The sequence below is a fragment of the Pinus tabuliformis genome, chromosome 4_2 (assembly GCF_031772625.1).
Source record: "Pinus tabuliformis cultivar Carrire ecotype Pingquan chromosome 4_2, CPIR1, whole genome shotgun sequence".
NCBI lineage: Eukaryota > Viridiplantae > Streptophyta > Pinopsida > Pinales > Pinaceae > Pinus > Pinus tabuliformis.
The window spans coordinates 910,925,561-910,949,226 of record NC_142304.1 but is presented as its reverse complement, the minus strand read 5'-3'; the positions used below and the strand labels follow the sequence as shown (position 1 = coordinate 910,949,226).

The 23,666-nt window shown below is 39.2% G+C and overlaps 1 protein-coding gene across 3 annotated transcripts in view; it reads left to right on the top strand.

Annotated features, from left to right (window-relative positions):
- The window catches only part of LOC149172629 (nucleolar complex-associated protein 2-like), a 186,393-nt gene that overhangs the window by 147,314 nt on the left and 15,413 nt on the right, over nucleotides 1-23,666 (top strand). For 2 of the 3 annotated variants that reach the window (XR_016259090.1, XM_089424386.1), the window contains exons 4-9: nucleotides 248-368; nucleotides 456-513; nucleotides 629-726; nucleotides 2,465-2,536; nucleotides 2,678-3,223; nucleotides 3,316-3,618. Coding sequence is in view for 2 of the 3 variants with exons in the window: in XM_089424386.1 (XP_089280512.1) it covers nucleotides 248-368; nucleotides 456-513; nucleotides 629-726; nucleotides 2,465-2,536; nucleotides 2,678-3,223; nucleotides 3,316-3,618 (1,198 nt within the window). In the remaining variant the exon portion in view is untranslated. The remainder of the gene's footprint in view (nucleotides 1-247; nucleotides 369-455; nucleotides 514-628; nucleotides 727-2,464; nucleotides 2,537-2,677; nucleotides 3,224-3,315; nucleotides 3,619-23,666) is intronic. The other variant, XM_089424387.1, reaches the window with a different exon arrangement.

Here is a 23,666-nt window from a genome sequence, read left to right as displayed (position 1 = left end):
GAATGACTTGTTTCTATATAGTTTCTGACTTTTGATGACTTTATCATGATTGGCAACCTCACTGTAGTATTGTTTTCTGTCTTCCCGTGGCATTGTCTTCTATACAACATACCTTAGCTGTAGTTTTCAGGGTCACCAAATAAGTGATCCTTAATTTATTTGTAAAATTTGCATCAAATATGCATTAATTATCGATTACTGGATATTTTTTTCATGTCTCTGTAATGTTTTTAATCTATTTTGACAGGGAATCAGAAACAAATAATGAGAATGAAATTATGGAAGATCATTTTATGGATGATGCAAGCACTGAAGATGATAGTCCTGTTGAGGACACAGTCTCAGAAAGCGATGGTCTACCCTTGGAGGTTTGAGAGAGTTTTTCGGTGTTGGAATCTTCTAGTCAATTATGTTTTTAGATTTGATAACCTGATGGGTTAACTTTTTGATTGCAGGAAGAGAATGACTTCTCAGATATATTTAGAAGTGAATTTGTGGAAGATAATTCAGAAGGTATGTGGATTATGTCAATATATGTTATAAATGTCTTGTTAGCACCATATGCTGTTTTTCTCTAAGGAATTCCAGAATCTTTGACCATATGCTTACAGAACTTGTTTGAATGCAGAAGATGATGATGCTGGTAATGCTTTGCAAGGCCAAAATAAGACACTGCAGTTAGAGATTGATAGGCACAAGAAACAGTTAGAGATACTTAAACAGAAGGTTAGACATGTCCAGTTACCTCCTAAATCAGATTTCTATTAGTCTTTATTGATAGAATGACTAGTTTTAATTGTTTGTAAAGGCCCCTAGGAAGTGATGCCTTTGGAGACATCCAGAGGGGTTTGAAAACCTCATTTTCTGTAGTTTTTCCGGCTTTTTGGTAAAGATGCCTTCTGTGTTTGAAATACAGTTCTAACTTCTACGACAATTTTAGTCATGTTTCGCTGACCTTATTTCTTTGTGGAAGGGATTTGACCAGAATAACATGAACCTGTATAACTATAATTTTCTGGGTGTAATCCGCTCCAAATCCTGATCTTAGATCTGTAGTACAGATCATATTTTCCCAACAAATATGGACGATTCTTGCTGTAGCCTACCATTGAAATTTGATCCATCCAATAATGAGGGTTCTAACTTTTTACATGCATTTTGGTCTTGTTTTTAGATGTTCTCTAGTGATCTTTATACAGTAGCAAGCAAATGAAATTTTAAACATCGTTAAGTTTTTATGTCTTCAATAATTCAATTTAAATCACATTGAGATGTTGACTGTGGGTTGTGACTCTGAGCCATTGTGTGCACCATAAACAATCCTTGTCAAGCTTGCGGGTCTAAGATATGCGGCACTGTACATACACTTTTCGTATACTGAAGATGCAGTCGACTCCTGGTCTTCTGGGCATTCAGATCTATGCTGATTGAGTGTATCTACAAAATAAACTCTAAAAGTATTACTTCCAGGACACAAACAATAACAGTTAATGGCATGTGGAGCCTTGCAAATGTCTCCGCTATGTGAAATGGTTTCAATATTTATTTTTTAGAGTGATCCTTCATCATTACATACAAAGAATTGCCATTACTTTTGAACACCATTTAGTTCCTATCTCTTCAATTTAAATCAAATTCAGATGTTGACTGTGGGTTGTGACTCTTAGCCACTGTGTGTACCTTAAGCAATCCATGTCAAGCTTGCAGTCTAATTTATGCTGTACTGGACATACACTTCTCATATAATAAAGATGCAATAGGTTCCTTGTCTTCTGAGCATTCTGATATATGCTTATTGAGTGTATGTATACAATAAAACTTTTGAGTATTACTAGGAGCACACAAGCAATATTAATGTAGGGCAAGTGGGGCCTTGCAAATGTCTCTGCTATGTGAATTGGTTTCAATATATTTTTTTAAAGTGATTCTTTATCATTACATACAAAGAATTACTGACTGTCTGCTTTCACAGACTCTGACACCCACGGAGTGTCAACCTTTTGGGAATGGTCAATCTTAAGTTTGGCTAAGATGCCATGACCAGGGGTTAACTGTTCCACCAAATCACCAGGACCCAAACTGCACTGCTGGGAGTGGGGTGACCTATATTGGGACCCTGGTGAGATGCATAACAAAATATCATCCTTTACATTGACCCAATGCTCTATTGGCAGGTCTAATGGTATTAGATTGTTGCCGATTGGTAACCTTAGTTAACTTGCGTTCTTTTAAAACTTTCTTCTGTCCATTTAACAGAAAGATTCACGTTATGGTGGGTATTCAAGTCTCAAATTATCAAATTTTTCATCTTATCATGTAATTTTCCCTGTATATGGTTCATTCTTTTTAATTTGTTGCTTTGTAACATGTTTTCATTTTTCTCCTTTTCAAAAAGATCAAAGTGAATTCTACCCCTGTTTTATCAGGCTACCAGATATTAACATTTTATTTGCTGTGTTGGCAGGATCCCAAATTTTTGAAATTCTTAAAAGAACACGAAAAGGAATTTCTTCAATTCAATCAGGAATATAACACTGTATGTTCTAGCCTTGCAGTCCTGATCACATTTAATAATATTCCTTTGTCAGTTCTACTTGAGCATGATTTTCTTTTAAACTGCCAGGCGTGGGGGCTAATTTTTTCTGTAGATTGTTCTGACATTCAATATGTAAAATAGGACTCTGAAGAAGACAATGAGAATCTCAAGGAAGGTTTTCTGAAGCCTGGTCAACTAGAAAAGAGTGACAACAAAAGTTTGAAGCCTTCATCAAAAAAGGTCCTCACAGCTGCTCATGTTGATGCTTGGTGTCAAGAAATAAAGGAGCGACAAAACATAGGAGCTCTTCGTTGCCTCCTGCAAGCTTTTAGAACTGCATGTCACTATGGGGATGGGGGAAGATACGACTCTCTTTCAATTTTGACAATTGTAAACAGCAATACCTTTAACACAATCATGATATCTGTTCTTGGTGAGATTGATGGTATATTCAGGAAATTGCTGCGAATGCCTCTGTCAGGTGGAAAGAGGGAAGCAATTTTAGAAATGAAAGACACTCCACGATGGAAGGACCTTGAGGGTCTCATCAAGTCATATTTTGTCAGCACTCTTCATGTTCTGAGCCAAATGACTGATAATGAATTGATTTCATTTACACTTCAACGCTTAAGATGTTCAATTATTTTTTTGGCAGCATTTCCTGTTTATTTACGCAAAATTTTAAAGGTAAGATTTGTTTCCTTAATCACATAGGAAATAGTCTTCAGAAGTGCATGTTGTCACCTGTGTAATGTCAGTTTTATTGAAATTTATTGCAGGTTGTACTTCACTTCTGGGGTAGTGGTGGAGGACCACTCTCTGTTGTATCTTTCTTATTTATTCAAGATATGGTTCTTCATTTGGGTTCTGATTGTTTTGACTATTGCCTGAAAAGTATCTACAAGATTTTTGCAGTAAACTGCAAACTTGTCAACACAGCAAACCTTCAACAGATTGAGTTCCTAAAGAACTATGTTGTGGAACTCTATGGAGTGGACTTATCAAATGCTTATCAGCATGTATTTACATTCATTAATCAGTTGGGAATGGTTTTACGACATGCTCTCACATCAAATACCAAGGTGAGCTCTCTGTTAATGTTCTACATCGACATTGTTAACAGAGGTGCATTATTAAATAGATTACAAAATGTATTGTGTACAGGTACAAGAAATTTGTTGGCATATGGCACACCCTTGCATCAAGGTGCAAATGTGGACACCTATGGACAGAAACATGCAAACTGTCCTGGGGCTTATCTCCATTTTCTTAATAGTGTGATAATTGTCTTAAGAAAAGACACAGCACTTTAATTAGGTCAGACTATATCCTTGAAAATCATCAAGACCATAATCTAGTTGGCTTTGCATCAGTTTGTCCTAATATCCACTAGTGTTGTACCACTTGCAATTAGCTTCTCTATAGGGAGGTGACCAGCTCTAAGGTGGGGGTCTGATCCCGACCATTGTCAATATGGCTTTGGCCTTAGAATGAAGAGATCTGGGAAACTGTCATCTTGGGTCATAGCTCTAATTCTTCTCTTTATTCCTGTTCCTATCTATATAATAAATGGCTCTATCTTTTGGGAACCTGTTAATGGAACAGCTGGTTGCTCCACCGCAATCAGTGAACTCTTCAAGCTTGCTTAACTCAAATTGAAGTTTCTGTGTCTGGACTGCTGTAATAGCATAGCACAGTTGGGCAATATCAATGTCGCAAAAAATTATCCAAGTTCCGATTTTTCTGAGTTTTTCAGGTTGCCAATTTTTGTGAGTTTTTCAGATCCAAGTTTATGCTTTGCAATATTTTCTCCAATATTTCCGATAAGTTTCTTTCCAGACACTCAGCTATTTATTCCCCAAAACAATGTTTGTAACACTGGATACAGCTAATATCACATATTTTGTTGGGAATGGTAGAACTTGTAGGGTTAGATCCAAGTTATAGCATATGTATGCTTCTAGAAAAAAATCAGTATGCATTGTTTGGCACACAAACTAAAAAGAAGCAGAGCCTACACCTGCATTCTAATAGAACACATGTTCAATTAACTAAGCGAAGCAACTGCTGAACTTTGTAGCTCGGGAAGGTACTTATGCACAGGCGTGCAGAAGTTGCTCACATTTTAACTTAGAATCTTTGCTCTTGTAACTTAGCCTAAGTTTAACTTAGGAAAAAACACATAATTATATGTTGGCTTATTGAGCTAAAAAAAATAGATAAAAGTAAATTATTTACTTTAGTGATTAAGTTTAATCTTTGTCGTCAATCTCAAGTGAGGTGAGATTTAATCTCGACCGTCCATCACTTTGAGATTAGGGTTAGGGTTTTGGCTCAATGTAAAGTTATAAAGGTAAGGCTAAGGTGAGGAGAAGACACAACATCATCACAAGATTGAGAGAGGTTTCTCAGTGAGGGTGGGTTGGGTACAAGAGGCTGGAGGTCCAGAAATGCGAGAGAGAGCAGATCTGCTGGATGAAATCTAAAGTTTTGTAATCTGTATTTTCTTAGTTGGACCATTATCCTAGGACAAGAACCCAAGTAAGTTCTGTGATTAATTTATTAATAAAGAACTATTGATTGGGCATAAATCTATTTATGTGTATGTGATTCAGATAGAGTAATTTTGATTCTACTAAATATTTTTGGTTAGGAAATTAGCTGTGTATTTGTTCAATTAATAATTGCTGGGAATTGAATACCCGACGTTGGTTTCGATAAATTCCAACATGGTATCAGAGCGCCAACTCTGAATCAATCTCGGAATCATAGGTGCTAGGTTTGTATCAGATCACTAGAGCCAGATTGGCTAGGATCATATCAGTTGGAATTTTTTTTAGAGCCAAGAGGAATTTTCTTTTTTACAGGCGTTTTTTTCGAGTCAACAAATAAGAAAGGACAATTCAGAAAGAAAAAAGAAAAAGAAGAAAGAGGGCCTATTTTTTTTGAAAAGAGAAAGAAGAAAAAATAATAAAAAAGGGGCATTGATGTGCGTGGCCGACAACCCAACCAGCGGTCACCGGCTGGCTAGGGCCACCAGCTGCTGGTAGCAATTGCCAGGGGCAACTGCTAGGTTGGTCAACCGACCAACCACAACAACGGTATCAACGTGAGCGACAAGTGGACCTGTCATTGAGCATTTGGAAAACTCGACTTGCACCCTAACAATGAATCGACGCAGTGTTGAAGTTCAATATCAAGGGGTCGACATGTACATCAAGCCGCACCAACTTTGCAGATAGGTCGTGCTTGTTGAGGTGGCCGAAGTAAGCTGAAGGACGGGGTTGAGTTGATGTGATTCGAGGAGCCATCCAGATGGTCTGCACACAGGTAATCCCAACTATCGTGAGTTGTGGTCGGCCAACAAGGTAAAGGTGGACCAGGGATTTAGAAGAGTCCTGAGAGGTGGCGTAGCAAAAATTGCGTCGAGTGTTGCTTTGATAGGGTGTGGCAGGGTGTACATGAGCGAAAACCAGGCCAAGAGTGGCTAGGACCAAAGAGGCAGCAACACGGGTCAACACCTGCATAATTTTTTTTTTTTTTTTTTTGGCTGCGGAATGGAGAAGTCGTCACGGGCCGCAGAGCAGACTAGCCAGAGGTTTTTATGTGCAAGTGTATTTGGCTGAGATCCAACCTCTAGTCACAGGCCACAACCAAAAGTTGCTAGAACAGTTTTTGTTAGTTTTTGTAGCATCGGATGTGTTCTAGCCGTGAGATTCGGTGTTGAGGCTAGAATACATGTATTCTCCAATACCCAGAAATCATTTCTGGAAATTCCACCTAGAAACCACTTAATTAGATTTATTAGTCAATTTTTAATATTTCCGAAGTCTAAACTTAGGAAATATGATTAATTAATCATAATTAATTAAGTCATGGTGAGAATGTTCTAGAAAAGTGCATGGATCGATTTCTAGTTAATCCTAGCCATCGATTAAGATTTAATCGTAGCCATTGAAGTCTCAACGAAGAATTATAAGAAGTCGTTGATGGGGCTTGGAGAAGACACACCAAATCAGTTGAGCATTCGATTTTGTTGGGAAATCGATCTCCAGAGTAGCAGAATTCAGTTGCCAGAGGTGATTCAGTGAGATCGAAGTAGTGGGAGAGGGGTAGAGACAATGAAGTCAGAGGAAGGATTCTAGATCAAGAGTGCATTTGTAGAGATACAAAAGAGCCACAGAGAGGCTGACGCAGAGCAATGCAGTTGCCTCTAGAGGCAAAGTCAATTTGCTGGGAGAGATTGACATTTTCAGTTCTAGAAGTCGGGAATGAGTCCCAAGAGTGCCGGAGAAGTGTCTTTCTGGTCAACAAAAGGCAAAATGACTTCATCAGAGTCTAGTCCGAAGCAAGCCGTCCTGTTAGCTACGCAGAGCAACATTGAGGTTGATGCAGAGCTTCAAGAGGCCAAAATTCTGAAGGCAAGTTGCGCTGGGAGATTGCCTATGGGTTGAGGAAAATTCCTCTCTAGATTTTTGCCAGTGTTTCTTTGTAGGATTGCCAATTTCGACATCCAGTTGTACTCAGATTATTTCATGGCCGCTTAATAATAAAACCCTCAGCTACTGCACTGATTTTCCCAAGTTGGGTTTTTCACGGGACATTTGTCCAAAAATAAATGTGTTGTTTTATGTGTGTGAGCTAGCATTTCTTCTAGCGCTTATTCTTCCACAGTTTTATTTTTGTAGTTTGTAGTGTGAGTTATTCAGTATTTGCTGTAGGAAACAGTAAATAAATTGTTAAATTTAATTAACAATTACGATAATAATATCCAGTTTCTACAATAGGATTCAGGTTTTTTGATTTTTCACAAGTTTGTTGTGGTGGTCTGAAGCTATCAGGAGGATGTGTGCAGTGTGGTCAAGCCAGACAGTGAGACAACCTGTGTAGAGAGCTGTTGATTGACTGTTGAGTGAAAGTCCAACAAAAAAGACAATTGACCCACCATAGGAACTGAGGGTTTGTTGTGTGGGTTTGAAGGTCTGCAGGAACAATAATCAGGAGTATGGTTGAGGATAGGTTGTGGGAGGTTGAGCAACTGTAGACATCGTGAGGCGTGTCGCAGGTTGATAGAAAAGAGGCGGCAAGATTGTTGTCAAACGAAAGATAGGGATGGTTGCAGGGGATCGTGTGCGGGCAGGGTGCTACGATGGGCATGATCGGAGAACCTTCGAGATGTAGTGGCTAGCAAGAGTTGCTTGTTAGGGGATCTGCTGCGACAGGCATGGGCTAGTAGTTGTTGGCAGAGCTGGTAGTAACCAACAACAGGAATGAAGGACAATACTAGCAACCAACAGGATTGGTGGAGGTCAACGTTTAGAGGGAGAGAGGGAGACCCTACTAATTGGGGAATTGGCACCATAATTTGTGGGTATCTCAAAGGACCGAGACAAACCCACAATCATGCTAGATGGACTTAGCACAAGATTGTGGCTAGTGGATAGTAGAGAATCCAGTCATAGAACGGGAATGAGGTTAGTGTTTTGCAGTATTTCAAAGACGAGCTCAGATTGCCATGTGAGTAGTGGAGGGAGTTGGGTGTGTCAGATTTCTACTAGAGCCAGGATGATTTCTAGAGGTTATAGGGATGTTGTTTGTTCTAGGGTTTATGGTACACGCGCTCTCAGTATCAGCCTTGGAGGATGATGGATGTAATTTTTTGTTCCAGGATGGACAAGTGCTTCTATATTTAGAGAGAGCGATCTTGGATGTAGCTGCAATGCTTGGCATCAAACAGGGGTAGGTAGATAGGTTGCTGGGACAACCTGTGGGTGTATCCGAGGAGATCTTGAATATAGGATCGATGTTAGTTATTGAGAGGGAACAAGTGGCTAGTAAAAGTGATTCTTCCAGTACTGTCAGGAGACTTAATTGGTATGATATGACATTGATAGATGCTTAAGAGTAGGATCCTCGGAGCATGGTTGGATGTGACAGGTTCTTAGCTCAAGTTTTAGGTTAGGTAGCAGGACATGCTTCAAAGTTAGAGGGAACAACAACAAATATTGAGATGGGTTTGGAGACAGATCCAGGTGGAGGTTCTTCCAGAAGTAGCTCCCTCACTAAGAGTGAGTGTTGAAGTTTGTAGCTCGGGCAAATACTTTTGCACAGGCCTTGTGTCTAGGCGTGTAGAAGTCTCCCACATTTCACCTTAGAATCTTTGATGATGTAACTTAGCCTAAGTTTAACTTAGGAAAAAGCACATAATTATATGCTTTCTTATTGAGCTAAAATAAAAAAACTTAGATAAAGTAAATTATTTACTTAGTGGTTAAGTTTAATCTTAGACATCGATCCCAAGTGAGGTGAGATCTAATCTTGACCGTCCATCACTTTGAGATTAGGGTTAGGATTAGGCTTTTGGATCAATGTGAAGCTATAAAGGTAAGGCTAAGGTGAGGAGAAGACACAAGAACAACACAAGATTGAGAGAGGCTTCTCAATGAGCGTGTGTTGCGTTCGAGAGAGTATAGAGAGGCTGGAGATCTAGATCTGAGAGAGAGAGAGTAGATCTACTAGATCAGATCGAGAGTTTTGTAACCTGTATTTTCTCAATTGGGCCATTATCCCAGGACGAGAGGCCAAGTAAGTTCTGTGATTAATTCATTAATGAAGAACCGTTGATTGGGCATAAATTTGTTTGTGTATGTGCTTCAGATCAAGAAATTTTGCTTCTACTAAATATTTTTGGTTAGGAACTTAGCCATGTATTCATTCAATTAATAATTGTTGGGAATTGAATACTGGGCACTGGGTTCGGTAAATTCTAACAACAACAATAGATGGGCAAATTTTTGTGGTCAATCCTATAGAGGTTTGGCCGAAGGGCATCAACAAGTAAATGCATTACGATTTCTTTCTTCATTACATAAGGCTTTTGGGATTTGAATGCCGAATCTTACTTCAATATTTATCCTATGGTGAAGTGCAAACAAGTAAATGGATTCTCTAGGGTTAAAAGAGTTGCCAAAAGTACATGTTTGAAGGGAGACTAGGAAAATGGAGTTCTGTTTGAGTTAAAAGAGCTCATAAAACTCATATTTCTTCAATGCCATGATTAATCGAAGTTCCTTAAGGGTATTGAACCATATCTTGAATTAATGACCTGCTAAAAATATTTGAACTCTTCAATATGATATTTAAACAAAAGCTTTTGAGGACTGTAGACTATATGACCCCTCTAGGAGGTTGGAGATGGCCTCTAAAACTAAGTAGATATGAGAAGAAGGACCTTTGAACATGATAATGAATTTGGCAAACTGTTATCCACAACAGCATATCATACCACTGAAACTGGAAAATGTTTAGAGTTTTAAACCATTGGTTATGGGTTGTAACCATTGTTGCCCACCAAAAGTGGGTACCTTTGGGAGAGCCTTTTCTCCCATTCATCTTCTTCTAGATGGCAGCCAACAACACTTGAGAGCCACCTTGTAGCTGATGTGATGTGCCACTTTATCTCCACCACCTGTATCAATTATATGTTTCCTCGCCCATTTGTCAAGAGCATATGTTAGAAGGTGGGCAAGCCTACCTAAAAGGTATGTTTTTCATTGTGGAAGCAGGTGCTCATGCTTGTTTTTCATTTGGGCACATTGGGTATGGATTATCAGGTAACTTGGAAGAAGGAAGGGCTTTGACCGTGGTTTTGTTCCATCACCTTAAATAGGGGATTAATCTTCAATCCTAGTCCCGTGGGATCTTCCCTATTCGCCTATGGCTTTAGGAAGGGCACTACTTGGGAAACCCCGATTTTGGTAGCGTGGTCCCGTTTTCTCGTTCCACATTTTTCACTCCCCTTCGCAAACTACAAGCCCTATTTTGTCATTCTCCTTCTTTGGGTTCACATGGCACTATCACACTCCCTTGCCTTGTCCACAAATTTGGGTGGGGCCTGGAAACGTTGTACTGGAGGTTGATGCAACTACAAGAAAGTTAAAAGCATATCATGACCACAAGCAAGAAACAAAAGAAAAAGAAAATTACAAAATGCAAAAGATGGTCGGGACATTAAATATAACACGTGGGCAAAAGCCAAACATGAGCTCTACCCCTTATCATTATGGTCATCACCCTGGTTCCTAGGGCCCATGAGTGCCCCTTACGTCATTAAAGGAACCCATGCATGTCCCAACCCCTGGTGGGCGATTAACTGCCCCACCTTAAGGGGGTAATAACTGCTTTACATCGTCAACAACACTCTCTCATTCCCTGGAGCTTCGAGCAGTAATACAAAGAAAAATCAAGGAAAAGCAAAAGACAAGTAAAGAGGTGCGAAAAAACAAAGGTTGGGGTAACTCATGTAACCATGATTGCTCCCTCCTCACATCTGTATGCCCAATATGTGGGCATCCCTCATCATTGCTATCTTTGTACCCATGGCATTTGGCCTTCAGATTCCCGTTTCCCCATCCATTCATCATCATTCACATGCCACCTATTAATTGAAGGATGTACTAGGGACATGTCTTTCCCTTTAGAAGTTGGGAACACATAATAGGATCGTTTACTAGGCACTCCTACTTAAACTTGTTAATGAGAATCGATCTCCGGAGAAAAGGCAAGACTTTTGCGCAAATAGCCTTGTAGAATTGAAGTTGACTAGTTACTAATTTGTTCCTGTCTTATAATTCGGTGAAATCGAAAGAACAGTTCTCCATTTAGGCATCTAAAACGAGAACTAATGATGTTCAGATCCAAAAGGGCTTAGGTTGTAGAGCCATAATGGAGTGGCTTGTCCCTCTATCGAACCTGTGTATTAAATATGAGCACCACTGGAAGCCAAATCTCGTTACTTAGTTAGGATCCATAACAAAGCAAAGTCACTGTTTCTTGGTGTCAATTGAAATGTGTAGAGTCGATGTTCTGTAATGCGATAAAGCAGACACCTGGTGAGGAATTGATGGTTAATTGACTCATGCAAATAGAGATGTGTTTTGAGTGTGTGTCAGTTGCAACCCTCCCTGCAGATATTGCAATGGGGATGTATTAGCATTGGTGCCAACACAACAATCTTTGTGCGAGTTATATTATTATTAAACAACAATCCTTGACCAGCGTGGAGGAAAGGAATTGGATCAGATTAATTTTATCGTAGTTATCCGACGGGAACTTGCAAACAAGAGTGAAGGGTGGCTCCCCGGAGGTAGTATTACACAGATGGGAAGAGCTCAAAACCACTTGTAATGATGAGCTGACACCAAAGGCCAAACTTTGTAAGTAAGGAGGATGTGGCAGAGCGGTGGATAGACCAATCAAGGGAACCGTGGGCTAGTTCATTTTAATCTCATTCTATTATCATAGTATCGCAGAGGTTGCAGGAATTTTGCCTTGTAGGGGATGTGTTCAAGGAGTATGATACAAAGCTCGACCTTGTAGCGGCCTCGCAGCCATTCCATCCCAAATTTTATCGCAGGGAACATTGGGAGTTGAATGCGATAATAGCATGGTCCCAATAAAAGGATGAAATGGGAATTTGTCAATATTAATCTAAAGTGGCAGTCCTCGTGCGATCATGAACAAAGTATTGCCTCTTCCTTGGGAAGAGGTGAGAAGGGTGGACCTAATTCCATCGCAATGGTTAGAGGAAACAATGCCTGTGATTTGGAAAGGATTAAGTTCAGAGAAAAGGGGACCCAGGAACCTGCGATGGCAATACGTAGTGGAAAGATCCAATTGCATCACAAGGATCCTTTGTATCCTGCGATTGAGATGTGAAATTGAATTAAGACACTGAAAGTATGAATTGACTCCAAAGGACTTTCCTGCATAGAATAAAATGAGGGAGTGCTAAGCGTAGAAAAGCAGACCTGGGAAGCATATGCGGGACAACCATTGGAAAGTGATTTAGGCCTGCATCATAGGAAAAATCCTCTCCTACATCATAGGAAAAATCCTCTCTTTTCTAAGTACTATAGAAGTTGTTAAATAGTGAATCCATACAGGTGAGGATGGTTTTAGAAAGAGGAGGAATGACCTGTTGAGGAGTTTTGTGAACCCAAGAGGATGTCAACAATGTGAGATCATTGTAATTTTCCTCAATACCATGATTAAGTTTTAAAATAACATGGTCAAGCTGGAATAGTATTGGAATCCTTTAGATTTGGACTTTGAGTGGAATTATTGTGGCAATCTATTGCATGGCAGATCTTATGATATTTAAGTGAATTTTGTTGTGTCATCTTTACAATTTCAGACCAACCAAGCCATATGATCATGTGGTAGATTGCTCATGGGTTTAGATAACATACATCAAGAAAATCCAGATTACTGATGGCATACAACAAGAAGTTCCTTTGAATTCACATAAGTATATTCACGGGTTGTTAAATATATGACTAAGGTTTTAAAGAGTAAATGCCGACAACAATAAAGAAATCCGTTATAATACCCAGCTTGGACGAATATTAGATCTGGGAATAGTCCCAACAAAGTTTGGGCACTAAAATGCGACAACCCAAGTTTAAATCTAATGTGAGGTCATATGAATATTTTTTTTTTTTTGATGATGAAATAAGATTATCCCTCAACCATACTCAATTATGAGTGTGGGTAAAATCAGGTTTACATCCAAAATTATGACTACTCATTTAAATCTAAATGATCCATGTTAGCCACCCAAGTGGGTAACCCCCTAGGCGAAATTCTTTCTCCCATTCTAATAAGTTTGCTAGCTAGCAATGCTATAATGATCTATAGATAGCAAGACTCAAAGGCCCTCCATCCATGCTCCGTTAAGTGCTTTAAGACATCTAGCCTACTTATTAGATGAAGGTGGGTCATCCATTATAAGGTACGTTAACCTTTTTTGTAATCAATTGCTTTCATTTAATGCCTAAGGGCATTCTAGTATGGATTATAGGTTGAATTGAATGATCGATTGCTTTTGGTTATATTCTTTTTCCCATGTTTCACCTTGGTGGTTATCCCTTGCCCCTAGTCTGATGCGACCTTTTTTGAAGCATTTCTTTCCATTATCCAGGAGGGGAAGAAATAAGACGCATTGATTGATGTTGTTTGTCCATTGTAATTCATGCTTAACATTTTCTATTTGTCCCCTATATCCACATCCCATCTTCTAGTTGATTTCCATTCGTCACTAGTATTGGTTCCTTGTTTTTCTAGTTCTTGAGTAGGGACCTAGAAACTATTTGCTAGGAGTTTGATGCGACAAAAAGAGAAGAAAGAGAATGAGCCATAATTATAAAATGCAAAAATTTGGCTAGGGTATAACAAAGTATGTGGATAGAAGCCTAGCTTGAGCAAGTATGTGGATAGAATCCTAGCCTAACCTGAGCGAGTATGTGCATAAAAGCCTAGCCCTAATCCAATTCTTGGCTAATGCACGAGTAATCAAAATGAAAGGAGCTTTGAATATCCCAACCTTGATGAACAATAAACCGCTTCATATTTAAGGGTAATTGATGCATAAATAAATCTTGTTGCAAAAGCTATGCACGAAAAAGAAAATGAATGAAGAAAAGGGTGCAAAAGAGGGGTGGTAAAAATAGACCAAGAAAAGGGGTAACTGAAGTCCCACGATTGCTCCCTCTTCACATTATATTGCTAAAGAATGACGGAATTTCATAGCTTGTGGAAAGACCGTGGCATCCTCCATGAAGTAAACCTCCACCATGCCACTGGGCACTTGCATTTACTTATTGATGGACTGGCCTAGGAACTGTTCCTCCCCTTAGGGTCGAGAGCGCCTAACAGGGCCTTTGGAAAACCCTCCCATATCTAAGCATGGTTACTTGTTTACAAACCCTAAGCTAGGAAGTCATGTGAAGATGATATTTATGTGAAATACTTTGGTTCCTTTTGCATTAGATATAGCCCAGTGTGATACTCTTATGGTTAGTTTACCTATTATGATGATCTCACTTGATTTTGAGGGTATGTTTTAGATGTTTGCTCCCAGGTACAACTCTCATCCCTTTTGAGACTTCTCCAACACTTCAGAGAGGATGTCCAACCTCACTTGATGACTGTTCATGGCACCATAGCCAGGACGTTGTCCTTGGGATATATCCAAATTTGATGATAACCTTCTCCTCTGCCCCTCCAGATCCTAGAACGTTGCACATTGAAGCTAGGATGTTGCCTGGAAAGAGAATGTACCCCAGAGACCATAGGATGCCCCCTGGTTGGCAATGCACCTTCTTGATGGACAATGCCTTGTTTCTGGACTAGCTTGATGATGATGATGACATCATGCCCTATCCTTGTGACATCACCCTCATGAGGCTTGGAGTGATGAAGATGATGTGTTGATGAGGAGTGAAAAAGACAACCAACTCCCCTTCCTTGATGTCCTCCTTACCAAGAAAAATGGCAAACTAAGCCACCAGGTCTTCAGAAAACAAACTCACACTGACAAATATCTTCACTCAAATTCCCACGATCATCCGAAGCAAAAAGTAGGTGTCATTAAAACCCTAGCTACCAGAGCTTCAAGAATCTCTGACCTTGAACATTTAGAAGAAGAACTTAACCATCTCTACAAGGTCTTTATCAACAATGGCTATCAAAAAAACATTATCCAAAAAATAATAAAAAAATCCACAACCAATAACCAAAAAAGAAAAACTCTAGAAAACCCTAGAATCTCCTTACCCTATATTAAACGAACCACAGACACAATTGCCAAAATCCTCAACATAACATTATGGTTGCCTTCACACCCCCTAACACCATCAAAAACATGCTAGATTCTGCCAAGGACCTAATAGACCCAAAAAATCACAAAGGAGTATACTTGGTTCCTTGCTCATGTGGCAAAATATATATAGGTGAAACAGGGAGATCCTTTGGCATTAGGCTAAAAGAGCATATTAATGACATTTCAAGAAATAGGTCAGAAAAATTTGGTCTAGCTGAGCATGCTTGTTCCTCCTCACACTATATTTGCATGGAACAAGCAAAATTAATTCACAAGGAAGACCATTATTTAAAAAGAAGGGTGAAGGAAGCAATTGAAATCGAAAAATCCTCCAATAACATGAATAGAGACGACGGACTAAAGTTAAGTAACACCTGGAAACCCCTATTAAATAAAATAAAAAAGCAATAAACAAAGATTTACACACATTCATTAATTAAATAAAATAAAAATAAATAAATAAGCAAATATCAACATTAAGAAATAAACCAAATTATTTAATTAATTAAATTGATAAATATAACCTATCATAGCTAACTCCCTATCTAATCCTTCAAATAAAATTTAATCACATAATAAATTAGTTAACATAAAATTGCAAACCTAATCTTTAAAATTATATACATTCCTATAAAACAATTAACATATTGTGAGGATCTTAAACAAGTAATATAAATTTCAAAAAAATAATAATAATAAATAAATAAATATTATTAATAATTAAAAAAAATAAAAAAATAAAAAAATAAAAAAATTAGGGAAATAAATAAATAAATAAATAATAATAATAATAAATATAAATATAAATATATATATATATATACTAATAATAATAAAATAAATTAATAAAATTAGAATAATAAGAAAATATTTATATAAATAAACAATTATAATATAAGCTGAAAAACTAAATAAATATCTAATAAATAATAAATAATAAAATAAAAACTTATTTAAATAAATAAATAAAACAATTATTAATTAATTTATCATTTGTAAGTCGACTACAAATGAAGTCATCAGAATTATTTTTCAAATAACTATTAATAAGCTCTGTAACTTCACGCTCTCTCTTTTCAAATACAAATCTCATTGCCCTGATGATGGACTCACTAAGCTAGTCTGAAACGTTGGTTTCAAAATTGTTCACAGGTTTTTCCAAAAAATTCAAAAAAGAGGAGGATTTTGCTTGATTTGGTGAACACCTTGTTGATGAAGAGACAAGTTTTGAGTGAGCACTCTTTTGAGCTATCCATGGCACATTTTGATGGGGATCTTGTTATTTTTTGTAGCATCGGATGTGTTCTAGCCACAAAATTTGGTGGAGAGGCTAGAATACATGTATTCTCCAAAACCTGGAAATCGTTTCTGGAAATTCCGCCTAGAGACGACTTAATTAAAATAATTAATCAATTTTTAAATGTTTTCTAAGTCTAAACTTAGGAAATATGATTAATTAAAGGGTATTAATTAAGTCATGGTGAGAATCTTCTAGAAAAAGACATGGACCGACTTCTAGTTAATCTTAGCCATCGATTATGTTTTAATCTTGGCTGTTGATGCCTCAACGAGAGATTATAAGAAGAAACTCGATGGGGCTTGGAGAAGACACACCAATAGTTCGATTTCAATGGTAGATCGATTTCCAGAGTAGTAGTGCTGAGTTGCCGAAGAGAGAGCTAGTGAGCTCAAAGCAGTGAGAGAGGGGCAGGGATAGTAACGCCGAAGGAAGATTTTCCAGCTCCGGTGAGTGCATTGCAAAGAGGCAGCGCAGAGCCATGCAGAGACAATGTAGTGCTTCAGAGGGGATTCCGTATTTTGCTGGGGAGAAGGAGTGATTCAATGCTAGAAGCCGGAGAGAGAGTCCAGAGGTCAGGAGGATCCATCTTCCAGACAACAGCTGATCAGATAGCAAGAGGGAAGCAATTGTGAGTTGTGGGACACAGTACTATGTAAGATAACCCAGTGATTGCGCAAAGGCAACAAAGAGCAGCTCAACTTGAGCCAAGGTCAGTGTCGAATCGTCGGTGAGAGTGAGAATTTTCTCACTAGATTTATTGTCAGTCATTTCTCTGTATGGATTGCTAGATTTGAGCATCCATACTCTTACTCAGATTTACTACTACATAATATTAAAACCCTCAGTTGCTACACTGATTTTTCCGAGTTGGGTTTTTTCGGGGACTTAGTCCAAAAATAACTATGTATTTGTGTGCGTGCATCTATTCTTCCAACATTTTTATTTCTTTCGCAATATTTATTTTGTGAATGTTGTAGTGTATTTAATTCAATATTTTCCATAGCACACAACAAGTAAATTGTTTAATCAAATTAACAATTAGAAGAATTAACAATAGTTGCTGCAATAGATTCGGGTTAGCCTAATTTTCACATGGTATCAGAGCACAAATTGTAAGCCAGAGAGCTCAGTAGTAGAAGGGAAGAGGAATTTTTTAGCTCTACGTAGGCAACAGTTCGAAACCCTTAGAGGCAACGTAGTTCTTGGTCAAGAGGGTCAGTTTTGAGGAAAAGTTTATTTCTCTGAGAGAGTCGACAAAGAATAAATTTTCCAGATCAAAGATTACCAGAGGCAGAGGGAGAAACAATATTTTCCTTGCAGAGCAGATCTTTAGCTGGGACACAGTTATTTTGCAACAGTTTGCTGGTGCAGAATAGCATTAGGAGGAAGGAAGAGCACACACTGAGGAAATTCTTTCCTCAGGGAACTTCTAGTCCAAAAGTTCGATTTTTCATTGCAGAGCAATAGTTGTTGTGAGCATATTTGCCCACTCCAGCAGGGAGTGCGTAGAGCCAATCAACAGCTGCGCAGAGGAGAAGAGGAGGAATTCAAATTTTTGCAGAGATGGCATCAACAGGGCTGAGAGATCAAGATCGGTTGGAGGGAGCCTCCAACTATGTGATCTGGAAGGCAAGAATTTCCTGTCTTCTAGATGAATATGAACTCAAAGCCTACATCGATGTAGTGGTAGCTATCCCCATGGATGCAGATTAGATGAAGACCTACAAGAAGGAGATGGCAAAAGCAAAGAGGTTGATTCTCGATGGGGTTCGAGATCACGTAGTGTCTCACACAGCGGGGAAAGTGTAGAAGGAAATGTAACTAGGTTCGGTCTTCATAAATGTACTTTTGATATTTGTTTTTAATATTTATTCAAGAAAAGAAATATTATTTTTATAATATGTTAATCAGTTTCTTGCTCATTGAAATAGGTCTAGCACAGTGTTACTTGGGAGCGGGAGTGGGAGCGACCATTTTTAGAAGCTCCCGGTTTGGGAGCGAATCCCGGAGCGATTTTTTAAAAATATATATATTTTTTATATTTTTTAATTTTTGATACATATATGTCAACAAAAACATGTAGAATGATGAAATAGACATAAAAAACATAAAAAAACATAAATTGATCATTGAACCATATCACATCAATCATCTAGAAATTATAATCGTCATCAACCTTAGTAAAATAATAAATTAAAATAACATTCAATTCAATAACATTTATCATCATTGATCACCAAAGTAACAAGTTGTACTTGTAAGCCAAGTTTAACCATTACAAGAAGTAATATCGAAGATATTTCTAAGTCCTAACTTCTAACTGTTAACATGATATGAAATGTTAAAAATTTATAAAATGAAACATGAATAATGAGATGAAATGAAACAACTTTAGTCTTTCACAAAGCATCATATTCATAATTCACAATCATTACCAATGAGTTATAATTGCCAAGGCCCAACTTCAAACTTCAAATTTTCATTGTCACAATGATATAATGTTTACAAAAAATATCATAATGTCATAATGATATGAAAGAGTCAAGAGTCAAGAGTCAAGGACTCAAAACTCAACACTGAACAGTTATGAAAACTAAAGTGACAAGTCTAATAGAAACTAAAAAAGACAAGTAAACTGTAAATCTACAAGTGGCCCTTGCCACGAGAGTCTCCAGGAGTATAAGTAGGTCGTGGTGGTCTTCTAGGAGTCTCCCGCCCAGACCGACGACCAGAACTAGAGCCTCCACGCGAGGGTGTCGATGGAGGTGGCGACAACAATGGAACAAGACTCGGGCCCCGAGAACTGCTACTGGATGGTGGAGGTGGAGGTGGCATGGCTGCTGCAGCTGCTTCAGCTTCATCCCGTACAAGCTCATCTTCTAGTTCTTCCATATGTACAATGTCATCCTCCAAATTGTCGTCCTCAGGGTGATTGTCCCAAATTTTATATGTGGGATCTTCATTAGCCCGATCACAGTAATGGCTCAACAACCTCAAATTGTAGTGCACATAAACCAAGCTTTCTGCTCGGTTTTCGTTGAGCCTGTTTCTTTTCACATTATGTATATAACTGTAGGTGCTCCAACACCTCTCTGCAGAAGAAGAATTTACAACCTGTGCAAGAACTTTCAATGCCAATTTTCGCAAAAGTCCGTCGCCGCCATATGTTTCCCACCATGTGAGAGAATCAAATTTATCTTTGTCGTCCATTGCATGGAAGTTACCATACAAACCACTGCCAGTGAAGTATCTGCCTATTTCAAGGCGCACAGCTGCACATTCCTCCCTGTCAGGCACCAACTTTTCTAATGCATCTAGATATCCTTTAGTTACCTCTCGATCTAAATGGGGTTTGGTCCTAACACCACCCCCTGCTGCAGGTTTGCCCAACCAAGAATCTGAGTAGTATTTTGGCGTAAGGATATACGCCAAGCAATGTAGTGGAAGGTTAAGCCTTTTCCACCGTTCACACACACAATCGTGAATCGGATTGTACAAGTCGGGATCTCTGTTATTAACAATGTCTTTTATTTCCCCCAACATGGTATCCATTTGCTCATACACCTCGCCAATCACTGGTTTGTCTGTATCTGCAAACCGAATCATGTTATAAATTGGCTTGGTGAAATCCAATACCTGTCTCACAGTTGTCCAAAACTGCCCATCAAGAGCGGCCTCCTCCACCGTTTCAAAACCTGCAATGTCAGCTACATTTGTAGCCCTTTCCTTTAACACCTGCCAATTTGGACTTGATACCATGCTAGCTAAACCCTCTCTTACCTTCAAAAGGCGCCTGAAGGTGAGGTAATAGCTACCAAATCTAGTCCTCGCAATCTTCAGCAACTCCAATCTCGAGTGACTGCGGAAAAGGCCATGGGTATTGCTATGATTTGTAATAAATTTTATCATTTTTTTTCCTTTCTTGTACAAATCACCAATCCATTGGTATTGTTCATTTTTGTTTTTGACAATATCATGCAACAGAAGGTTCAATGTGTGAACCAAACATCCAGACCAAAATATGTTCGGGTATCTATCCTCAATAATTGCTCCCGCTGCCTTACAATTAGGAGCATTATCAGTGATGACTTGGATGACATTGTATGGGCCAATACGCTCAATTGTTTCAAGCAATGCTTCTGCAATGTTGATAGCGGTCTTGAACTTGTCTGAGTAATCATGTGCAGCTAGAAAAATAGGACCACTTCGGGACACAGCAAGAACACTTATCAATGGCTTGCCTTTTACATTTGTCCATCCATCAGATACAATGGACACCCCATTGTCAGTCCAAGAACTTGTCATTTTATTCAACGAATGTGATATTTTTGCTTTTTCATGATCAAGGCCAACAGTTCTTGCCTTGTCATACCCAGGGCTCTTGTATCCTTTAGGGGCATCATTTATGGCAGAAACCATTTCGTGCCAATAAGGTGAGCGTAGAACATTGAATGGTATCCCATTTGCATAGAGGAACCTGTAAATTTTTGAATCCACATCATTCCTACACCCCTCATCAAGGAAATCTGATATGGTTCTACGGCGTAAAGATGATGACCCTGAGCCTCCATGTCCATATCCACTGCCTTGGGAGGATGCTGAAGGAGTTCTTTGTGAGCTTTCAAAGAAACCCCTTGATCTTTTTGCTCTGTATTGGGCGTCCTCCTCTTCCTTTATGTATTTGGTTCTATCTGCTGTTGACACCGCGTTGCAAGTTTTGATTCCTATTTGTTTCTCTCCATCCCATGCCCTTTTCCCGCAAAGGTGTCTTCTAGCACGGGTGTATGAGCCTGTGTAATCAGTGTTGCAATGGGGGCAATGAAATTTAGTGGTTCCACCCCCTCTCCCTGTTTCAGCCCTCTGAACATATTTCCACAATGGAGTTTGGTCTTGTTTAGTTTTTTGACCCTCATGTTCACCCTCCTCCACATCCTCCTCACTGGGGTTTTCACCTATTTGACTTCCTCCGGCTTCTTCATCCACCTCTTCAGTTTCAGGCCCCCTCCGTTTCCTACTCTCCACCACCATAATAACCAGAAAAGGGACCAGGAAGAGGAAAATGCCAATAAAAATCCCCAGGTCCATCGTGTTTGATGTTTGTAGGGTTTGAGTCTTGAATCTGCAAATTAATTTAGTTTATTGGGATTAATTCATTTAATTTATTAATTTAATTTAAATTAATGATCTTTAAACTCAAACAGGTAAATTAAACTAACCAAACTAACTACCTAACCAACTAAACTAACTAAATGATTAAGTTACTTACCTCTGCAAGCTTGCTCCTCGCTCCTTGGCACTTGCTCCTCGCTCCTCAGCTCTGGCTCCTTGCTCCTCAGCTCTTGCTCCTTGCTCCTTTGCTCTTCCTCAGCTCTCAAGCTCAAGCTCAATCTCATTGAAATGATTTTTTTTTGGCCCATTGGGCTTATAAACCAAAAAAAATTAGTTAAATTTTTTTGTTTTTTCGGGTCCGGCGGAATTTTTTTCCGCCGAACCGCTCCCGGTTTTTTAAAATTCGCTCCCGGAGCGTTTTTTAATGCCCGGGAGCGATCAGGGAGTGATCGCTCCCCGATCGCTCCCGGGCATTAAAAAGCGCTCCGGGAGCGCGGGAGCGATCGCTCCCTGAAGCGCTCCCTCACAGACCAGGGAGTGCAAATTTTTTTACGGGAGCGCGCTCCCGAAAATTGCTCCCGTCCGGGAGCGATTTGGGGAGCGCGCTCCCGACCCGCTCCCGAGCCGCTCCCGCCCGGAGCGCGCTTCGGGAGCGGGTTCGAAGGGGGGGGGGGGGCGCTCCCCCGCAACACTGGTCTAGCACATGTTAAAGTGCTATAGATGAGTCAAAGAGTCAAAAGAAAATATTGAAGATCTTAAGGGCATGTTAATTTAGGTATAATTATGTTTTAGAGTCAAAGAAGACACCTCCAAGCAAAGTCAAGTCTCCTCCAAGCATGTGGCATCATCAAAAGAAGCAATCCGAATTAAATAAGACAAGTCGGCCTGCAATCTACAAGTCGACCTTCAAATCGGCCTAAAGGAGGGACAACCTCTATATATAGAGGCTGTCCACTCCTCTGCATTCACATCTCTGAAATCTGCGAAGTAAGGAGGCAAGAAAATGGTAGTTGAAGGATGAAAGAAGAGTCTCCAAGGGCAGCGAAGAAGAAGTCATCACCGAAGAGTTAAGGACTGTTTTCTAGGGTTAATACAGTCACATGTGCGAGAAAAAGGTAGGACAGTTTGCGGTTATATCAACAATAAGGTCACAGTCACATGTTCATCATTGGTTGGGCTAGAAAGTTAGGCCTATAAGGCCTCCTACTCAAGCGAAGGTAAAGCTCTCTCAAGCGAAGGTGAAAGGACCCTAATTTGCAAGGTTACTTGCCACATGTGCGAGAATCTAGGGTTGCTGTACAGTCACTTTAGTCTACACCTACATCTCAAGAAGAATCTCATTTGGTTGAAAGAAGGAAGGTGTCTACACAAGTGAAGGATATCTCTAAGTATAGAAGAGAAGCATCTCATTTAGAGCTCACATAAACAAGGTCTAACAACAGTTGAAAGAAGGACAAAGTGCCGAGTAACGAAGTGCCGGAAGAAGGGAGACTAAGTGCCAAGGAACAAAGTACAGAAAGGAGGAAGAACTTGACTTGTGCTTGGAGGACATTCTAGTCAAGGGTCTAGGGTTTGGAAATTGATCAATAAGAAGCCTCAATAAGAGAAACTTACTAAAGGGTTTTCCTCTCAAGAGAAGAGAGGGTTTGGCCCTAGCAGAGATCCAACATCTTGTGTTCTTGTTCATATGTTTTTGGTAGCAGTTTGATGAAGTACACACACTTTCATTAATAATAAGACGAAGAAGATTAAGCTAACAAGAAAAGTAAAAAGACTCCACATATTTTTATCAAGTTAATAAGAATTACACTACACCTAATTGCCCTTGATTCTTCAACACAAAGATACTGCCAAGCAGATATGGGAAGTTGTTGCTATGCTATACCAGGGATCTTCCGAGCAGCGGAAGATGTATCTTGAGGAGAAGTTGAGATGTACTAGGATGCATAAAGGGGAGCACATAGACCCCTTCCTCACTAGGCTTTAGGATGTTTGAGACCAGCTGTTTGCAATAGGGTCAACACCCCAACCTACAAAATTGGTGTGATTAGCTCTAAACA